This window comes from Miscanthus floridulus, chromosome 6 (assembly GCF_019320115.1).
Source record: "Miscanthus floridulus cultivar M001 chromosome 6, ASM1932011v1, whole genome shotgun sequence".
Taxonomy (NCBI): Eukaryota; Viridiplantae; Streptophyta; class Magnoliopsida; order Poales; family Poaceae; genus Miscanthus; species Miscanthus floridulus.
In genome coordinates, this window is record NC_089585.1 from 68534896 (window position 1) to 68543778 (window position 8883).

Here is an 8883-nt window from a genome sequence, read left to right on the forward strand (position 1 = left end):
GCAGCGCAGACGGTGGCAAGAATAACAGCTACCTATGCTATGTGTAGCAGGTCAGTTCCGTGTCTACACCTGCATATGCTCACCCTCCTCTGTGATGAAAAGTCGAAAAAGGTAAAGAAGCTTCAAGGAGATGGCCACCACCATAGATATATCATATACTTGTCCCACAAATATTACTACTTTTTTTTCCCAGGAATAAGCTCACATGTTGTTCAGGCCGGCAGAGCTGGATGGCAAGAACAGAAACCACGCCCCTGAAAGCTGCAGGGAGAATGGGTCTGGAGTTATAGACATCTTGCCCTGGCCGCCTGGCTTATATATAAACCCAGCCCCTCCTGGCCTAGCGCATACATCCTCACCACCATCATTGCAGCAAGCAGTGAAGCAAAACACAAACCAAGCAAGCCGAATAGGTGCAGTGCTTGATATATAACTTGCTCAGCAGCAAGCTAAGCTATCTATCTCGGTGTGTGAGGTCGGTCGTCGATCGAGATGAAGAAGGGCGCAATGATGGCCTTGTTGGTCCCTCTGGTTGTTGCGCTCCTCTTCTCCTTTTCGTCGTCGTTGGCAATGGCATCCGGCGGCGGCCCTGTGCAGCCGGGGAAGCTGGACCCGCACTTCTACGACGAGTCGTGCCCTCACGCGCAGCACATCGTGGCGTCCATCGTGGGGAAGGCGCACTACCAGGACCCGCGCATGGCCGCCTCCCTCCTCCGCCTCCACTTCCACGACTGCTTCGTCAAGGTACCGACCACCGGGCCGCCGTGCATGCCATGCATCTTCTTCTCTCCTGCTGCCTGCCTGCTAGCTGCTGCTGTTGGTGACGCCATCGACGACGAATTATAACATGAGCAGGGCTGCGACGCGTCGCTGCTGCTGGACAGCAGCGGGTCCATCGTGAGCGAGAAGCGGTCCAACCCCAACAAGGACTCCGCCAGGGGCTTCGAGGTCATCGACGAGATCAAGGCCGCTCTCGAGGCTGCCTGCCCGGGCACCGTCTCCTGCGCCGACATCCTCGCGCTTGCTGCCCGCGACTCCACCGTCATGGTATATATGGTTATGCTACATATACATACATAACATACGCCACATCTGTATATATAATATAATGAACCGCATCAATCTTTGATTTCATATATCAACTTCTTCTAGTTCTAGAGCATTAGCTTCTTTGATGTGTCTTTGTTTTTTTTACTACATAGTCATCAAGAGTTGTTACCTGTCCATCACTTAGCTACCTGCTACATGAACAAAATCATCTAGTCCAGGATCCCCCCGCCCCCCTCCCATTTCCTTACAGTACGTCCCACTGTAGTGTCGGTGAGCGTAGCCGCGTGAAAATGAGGAAAATATGGATGGACTTTATACAAGGAGTCACATTTCCATGTCATCGCATCGCATCTTATCTGTACCGCAAGGCACATGCAAAACCCCTTTAGATTTGTTGTGTAGGAGTAGCTATGGCCCCGTTTAGATTCAAAAGTTTTTGGATTTTGGCTACTGTAGCACTTTCGTTTGTATTTGGCAATTAGTATCTAATTATGGACTAATTAGGTTCAAAAGTTTCGTCTCGCGATTTCTCACCCAATTGTGCAATTAATTTTTTTTCGTCTACATTTAGTACTCCATACATGTGCCGTAAGATTCGATGTGATGAGTACTACGCAAATTTTTTTGGAATCTAAACAAGTATTACTCGATGTGCTGGGCCCTGCACTGATATGATGTGTCCTCTATCTCCATTCCTCGCTTTCACCTTACATAACATACCCAATCGGCACTGCTGAATGCTAGCTGATGATGCTTCGTGTCACCACCGTGCGTGTAAAGACGAGAGATAAAGTACATGTGGAGGTGAGGGGCACGGTGCTCGGTAAAGCGGCGCCAATGTGCTAGCTGTTTCAAAGTAATGGCATCTCATGTCATGGGATAAAGACGGTCAAATTAATAATGTACAGTGGTAAAATTGAAAGGGTACGGTCTGTGCACCATCTCTGCATTTTAGACTCCAACACACTGCAGCTAGTAGCCAATATATATGTGGTAGCTGGGTTCACATGAAAGCTAACTGGCTCTGGGTGTGGTACAAGTAAATTGAAACAGTGTAGGTGACCGATACGACGAGGAGGTTGTTTTTCATGACTTCCTACAACGCTTGTCCCTGATCGACTTACTTCTTGTGTGTGAATGAACTGAAACCAAACCACCATTTTTTTTTCACCATGCATGAAACTAACATGACCATGCATTTTAATAATCTGGTGCACGAATTGTTGTTGTCCCGTGGCATTGATGCATGCAGACCGGCGGCCCTGGTTGGATCGTGCCGCTGGGGCGGAGGGACTCCCGTGGCGCCAGCGTGCAGGGCTCCAACAACGACATCCCGGCTCCCAACAACACTCTGCCCACCATCATCACCAAGTTCAAGCTCCAGGGCCTCGACATCGTCGACCTCGTCGCACTCCTCGGTACGTGCCTAGCTAGCTAGTATATATTCTCACGATTCTAGCCATCTACTTCCCGTCAACTAATCGAAAGCCAGACGTGAGCTATGTATGACGATAAGACTAGGCTAATTGGTACTGCAATGTATGTCTTCAATTTGAACGCCACGTTGTTGAAGTTGGACGATGTGAGCCAGTATAGTTCGTGAATAGTGTTCTGACTGTACTACGTCAAATCTTGCCTGGCTATATGTTAGAATGCAGGCACTAAAAGTGTCACATGGGAGTGTCACATCGAGCGAGCGTTTGGATAGTAATAATAAAACAAATTAAAGAAGTCATCAGTAATCCACGAGACGAATTTATTAAACCTAATTAATCCATCATTAGCATGTTCACTGTAGCACCACATCGTCAAATCATAGACTAATTAGGCTTAAAAAATTCATCTCGTAAATTAGTCTCAGTCTATGCATTTTTCGTAATTCGTCTATATTTAAATATTCTATGCATGCATCAAACTTCAAATGTGATAGAGATTAAAGTTTACTGGGGAACAAACAAGCCCATACATGGATGAGCAGGTATATATCACCAACCACACTGATAGGAGGAAGACAACTAGTCTCATCATACACCAATTATTGCACAAAACTGTAGTAAGACCTAAACACCTCGATCGAACTCCCTCGCAAAGTTGCAATACCCAACAAGATTCAGGTCGTGCACGATGGTGCATATACATATGATTAGTTATCGCAAAGTTTCCAAACTAGCCCGGTCTAATTAGTTTGCATGATTTTGCACAAGCATTTAGCGTATTCATGATGATGCAAAAGGATCACATATATAATAGTTAGTAGTAGTAGCAGAGCAGCAAAATTAAGAACCTGTTTGGCAGGGCTCCTCCTGAGGGGCTTCTCCGGAGGAGCCAGAGCCGTTTTGGAGGAGCCACAAATTGTGGCTCCTCCTAAACGGCTCCAGCTCCTCTGCTTTTTACTGAAAAAACGGCTCCTCCAGAAAAACGTTTGGCAGGGCTCCTCTGGAGGAGCCAGAGCCGGAGCCGAAGAGGAGCCCTGCCAAACAGGCCCTAAGGATTAAACCCTCAATATGGACGTGTACAGTACATGACAAATACTCTACTGAATTTACTCTGGCAGGTAGCCACACCATCGGCGACTCCCGGTGTACCAGCTTCCGGCAGCGCCTGTACAACCAGACGGGCAACGGCCTCCCAGACTTCACCCTAGACGCGTCCTACGCGGCGACGCTACGCCCGCGCTGCCCGCGCTCCGGGGGTGACCAGAACCTCTTCTTCCTCGACCCCGTCACGCCCTTCAAGTTCGACAACCAGTACTACAAGAACATCCTCGCCTACCACGGCCTCCTCAGCTCCGACGAGGTGCTCCTCACCGGCGGCCCCGCCACTGCCGACCTTGTCAAGCTCTATGCTGCCAACCAGGATATCTTCTTCCAGCACTTCGCGCAGTCCATGGTCAAGATGGGCAACATCTCGCCGCTCACCGGGGCCAATGGTGAGATCAGGAAGAACTGCAGGAGGGTCAACCACAGCTGATGGATCGATCGGCTCAATGACAAGTGACAAGATTGGCCCACTGCTTCCAATTGCTTATTATGCATGTCTCTGCTCTCCTGTTTGGTTGCTTGGTTTGTTCATTCAGTGGCCTCGCCTTGCTGAGATTTATTATTTGTTTCCTTCAAACTGTATGAATTTTCCTTGTCCATGTGTTGTTTTATTTCAAAATTGTTGCTCTTGTTAGAGGAATCCATTTCGATTGTACCTTGGATTGGAGGTACATCATAATTAATGTTTGTTATATATCAGTTTCCAGTCAAGAAAATTTGTTGAATAAACTAGAACTTTTTGCCAGTACTTTGAAGTGTCTGATAAGACCTAGGTTTCTGAAAACCCTAAGTTTGGTTTCGGTAGTTGAACGACAACGAGTGGACTAATTGATGCCAGTGTTACATGAGCCCTTTTAGAGCTAAACATGTAATTATTAACTTGTTAATAATAAATTAGAGCAAGATTAGAGTAGAAGAGAACCCAAAAATAGAATGAAATAAAATACATTATTAAATAGAACGATATATATATAGCTTTTGAATCTAATTTAAATTCGAGCTTTGTTGAAATTTTTCTTGTGCCTAGATGTTGCTAATTGTCTAAATTAGTAAACCGATAGAAATATATATATAGGTATATATATACACTCACGTATTTCGTTTTGGTAAGCATGTTGCTACATTAATTAAAGTAGTGTACAAACTTATTTCTTCCCAAGTATATCTCTATAGATAAGTATACGTTTAAACATACAATAAATATATGCATGTGTGTAGGGATATTAGTGATAAAGAAATAATGACATATTTGTAATTATATAATTATTTATATATTTTGGTAAAAGAAAAAAAAAGAAAATGGCAAAACACACGCACGCCACACACATATACAATACACTCAGGGACGTCTGTGTGCACGCCTAGCCTAGTCGCTGCCTTGTTGCACGCTGGCCTCGTCACCAACCTCGCCTCTACGGCCGCGCTGCCGCCGCCGCTTCTCGGCAGGCTGTCCCGCTGCCGCTACCACGTCCGTCTCCTCGCCGTGCCCGCCGAGTCGAGTGCCATTAATACGCATGACCACTGTGACATTGCCGTTGGTGATGGTGGCGTGTTCCTCGCCGCTTGATCAATCTACCCCATCGTGCATCCGTGCCGCTCAGCAGTCGTCGTGTAGTGGTCGTCGGTTCCGGCTCCTGGGGCGACAAGACGCCTCACTGCCGTCCTAACCGCTAGACGACGGTGGTGCGTCCCCGCTCAGAATCAATCATCCGCTTTACTCGCGTCGCGCCACGTTGTCGAGCCGTTGCTTGCACTTTCTCCCTCCCTACTTTCCTCTGTCGTTTTCTCTTCCGCAGCAACCGCAGTGGCCACGCCCGCCGTCGTTGGCCCTTCACGTGGGCACGGCCGCGCTAGACCGTAGCCCCACTACACAACTCCTCCGCGTGTAGCACCGGCGCCCCCTTCTCTTCCTCCCCACGTCGTGCGCCCTCACGCCGCCTCACCGGCTTGGCCATCGCCAGGCCATGGCTGCCACCGCCCTGGCCTGTGCCCTCCTCCTCGCGTACGCGCGCCGCCGTTGCGCAGCCACTTGAGCCCCGGAGTACCGTAGCCGTGGCCCACTGCCGCCGCCGCTATCTCGCGCACTCGTGCTCTCTCTTTCTCTCTCCCACGCCCTGTAGCGCCGCCGTGGCCACACCGTCCGCCGCCGGTCCCTCGCGAGCGCACGCGAACTCCCTTGGTTCCGCGCTGGAGCCGCAATCCCACCGCGTTGCCCTGCATCGTGTCCCCGCCGTCGTCCGCGCCGGGCCGCCCCTGCTGTGGCCGCTCGTGGCCGCCGTGCTATGCCCTGCCTCTGTCTGCGCCGTGTCTAGGCCCAGGTCCGATCGTGGTCCACGCACCTCCCCACACCGTTCCATCTCTGCGCCCGAACCCGCAGCACCCCCGCCGTGGCTGTGCCATCGCCGCTGATGCGGCTACCCGCATGCGTGCGTGGCTAGGGTGCCTCGGGCCGCCTCTAGCCATGCCGCCGACGCTCGCGAGCACGGCTAGGTCCGATGCTGCTCCTGTGCCGCCTGGCCGCCGTTCCACCGACGAGAATCGGCCGGAGCTGGCCCTCCTCTACTTCACCATGGAAGGAGAAGGGTGAGAATTAGAATAGAACTTTTCCCAGGGTTCTCATTGCAAAATACGTGACTTATGTTAATAGTGTTGAATAGTGTAGAGTACTGTGGGTTAATTTGAGGAAAACTCAGGGGCCTCACCGCAAGAGTACATCCGTCGCCCTGCCCTGGCCGCGTGGACCGGCTTGCTGGGCTGTTCGTGCCCGCGCGCTTGGGCCGGCCTTGTGCCGCACGCGCCTGGGCTACGCTCGCCGGTCATGGGCCACGCTGAGGCCGCGCCCGCCGTGGGCTGCGGTGTTCTTTTCTTTTTCCAATGAATTAGTAAAGATTTCCTAAAATAAATTTTGAGCTGATTTTGTTATTTAAATATAAAATCATTTAGGAGTCCAAAAATTGTAGAACAAATTTCGTTGAGTTCCTAAAATCATCATCTATCTATTAGCGTAATTGGTTCATCTAGTTGATGCTGTTTTTAGGGTCGCCATAATTAATTTAAATTGCTTAGTTTTAATAAGACATAAGTTCGTAGGATTTTTGTGAGAAAATGGTGTTGGTGTTGACTCTGAAAATTTTATAGTAAATTACTAATGTTATTAGTTGCTCACTATAATTTTCGTAGCTCTAGAATAATTAGCTTGCTAGATAGATAATGATGCCCTATTTCGAATAGATATTAAATCGATAGAATGAAATAAAAAACACCTTGGAAGTGAATAACTAAAACACTTGTTGGGAAATGACATCTTTGTCGACGATGTTGATATGTAGATTAGTACGTTAGTCATTAGAGTTAGCTTGTTAGTTCGTAGTACGTGCTCTGTTTTAAGAGTTGTTGTTGCCTTATTAATTAACTGTTGCATCATCTCTGCATCACATTGCATACAATAATAGGGACGATGATGGGTCGTGGAGTCAATTGAAGTAGCTGAAAAGGTGGTGCTAGGGATCATGTCACGGAGATGGAATGCTAACTTTTGGTTATATTTTACCCAAGCAAGCCCCGGTGCATAACCCCTACTTTTCTGCACCTTATATTATGTTTGTGCAATAAGTTTCAAGGAGTTGAATGAAACCCATTTGCTTATGTATATCCTTATCCTATGAGTCTTACTAGTGTGACAGGATCGTGTAGATTGCTATACAATAGGACTCCTGGTATAAGTCGAGTGATTACCTGTCACTCGTGAGAGATAGGAAATATATTATTGTTGTTACTATATTATTATCACTTGGAATATATAAATAGTGAAAGGAAAAATAGAGACTGGGCAGGGATATAGTTTGGGTAATGGTGGGTGTAATGGGTTGTGTCCTGCAGCCTACGAGGCATAGTTTGGTTATACTGTTTTTCCTATCTGTGTCGGTTAAGGACCAGCCATTGCATTGAGCTCTAGGCAAGTCACAGACTTATTATCCCAAGCATATACTTATGTATGGGCACAGGGAAGACTTGTTACTCTCTTGTCATGGGTTCTGGCTCTTTCCAGGACCGACTTTCAAGGTGGTTTTGGGTGGAGGTCCAAGCACCGCAGTGAGTCCGGACTCAGGGGCGGGGGCTTGGAGTCCAAGTTTGCATGGGCCTAGACGCCGTGACAGGAAGGTAGTGGGTTAGTCCTGCTTGTGCCTAGGGTACAAGCGAGGGCGTGTGTTTCGGGGTACCCAGCTAGGCTTATTGATTCACGAATCAGTCGTCGTGTCGGTATGACTTGTCTAGAATCTAGCACCGTAGTAAGAACTGAAGATGAAAGATGGTAAAAGGAAATTTGATTGCTTACCACCTGCTTGAGAGTAGCACAGGTGCTTACATAGAATGAGTTAGTTAATGAACTAGTGATGACTGCTAATAAAATTGAATATAAGGACGCACGCTTAGTAATGCTTCTTGTAGATGTAATAAACCCACAAGCCAGATAGCCTTGCATATCCTTGGAGTCTTTTTTCTTTTCTCCTATTGGGTAAGTCTTGCTGAGTACAATTGAGTACTCAGGGTTTTATTTTCCCCTGTTGTAGGTGATAAGTGGATGCTAGAGCTGACCCTTGTGTGTGAATTCCTCCTGGTGGGCTCATAGATGAATTCTTTTATGCTATGATCATAGTTTTTATTTATAACTCTCACTAAATGTTTTTATAAATGGAAATTTTATAATATATTGTCATAGTTTATATATCAATGCTTCATTATGTCATGAATAGATATTTATTTCCTGCTGTAATTCTGATCACATGTTTATATTCTACTGTTAACTTAAATTGTTCATAACTCTGATAACATGTTCATATTCCGCTATTATAAATAATAAATATTATAGCTCTGATGTTACATGGAAAGTGATGTAAGAAACGGCTAAAATGTTGTAAGCTTTATTCTCTCATTTGTGATCCTGATGGAAAAATATGGATTTTTAGGGTTCTCCCTTGGGGTGTGCCCAACGGAACTGCGTAATTTGGTGTCCTCCCTTGGGTACTTAGTGTCTAAAGGAAGACAAGTACTCGTAGGAGGTATTAGATTAGGCGGTTCTGCCATATCTTCCCTCAAGTGGATATAATTTGATTTAGTGGAGATGCGACACACCGATCTGGCTTTAGATCGATAGACCCTGAAGCATGCAACCTTAGCACCACGTCTCCTCTAGTTATCAATCATATCACAATACGGTTGTCCCCGCCGAGAAGGCTAATAATCCTTACTGCAAATCGAAAGAACACAAGCAAGAATAAGAAAAAATGCAACT

The 8883-nt window shown here is 47.0% G+C and overlaps 1 protein-coding gene across 1 annotated transcript; it reads left to right on the top strand.

Annotated features, from left to right (window-relative positions):
• Positions 1-228: 228 nt before the first annotated feature.
• Positions 229-4286, top strand: LOC136458343 (peroxidase 72-like). The gene is made up of 4 exons (XM_066458295.1): positions 229-744; positions 856-1047; positions 2303-2468; positions 3605-4286. Exons 1-4 carry the CDS (start codon positions 493-495, stop codon positions 4018-4020), a joined length of 1026 nt encoding a protein of 341 aa, XP_066314392.1. The 5' UTR covers positions 229-492; the 3' UTR covers positions 4021-4286.
• The last annotated feature ends 4597 nt before the right edge of the window (positions 4287-8883 follow it).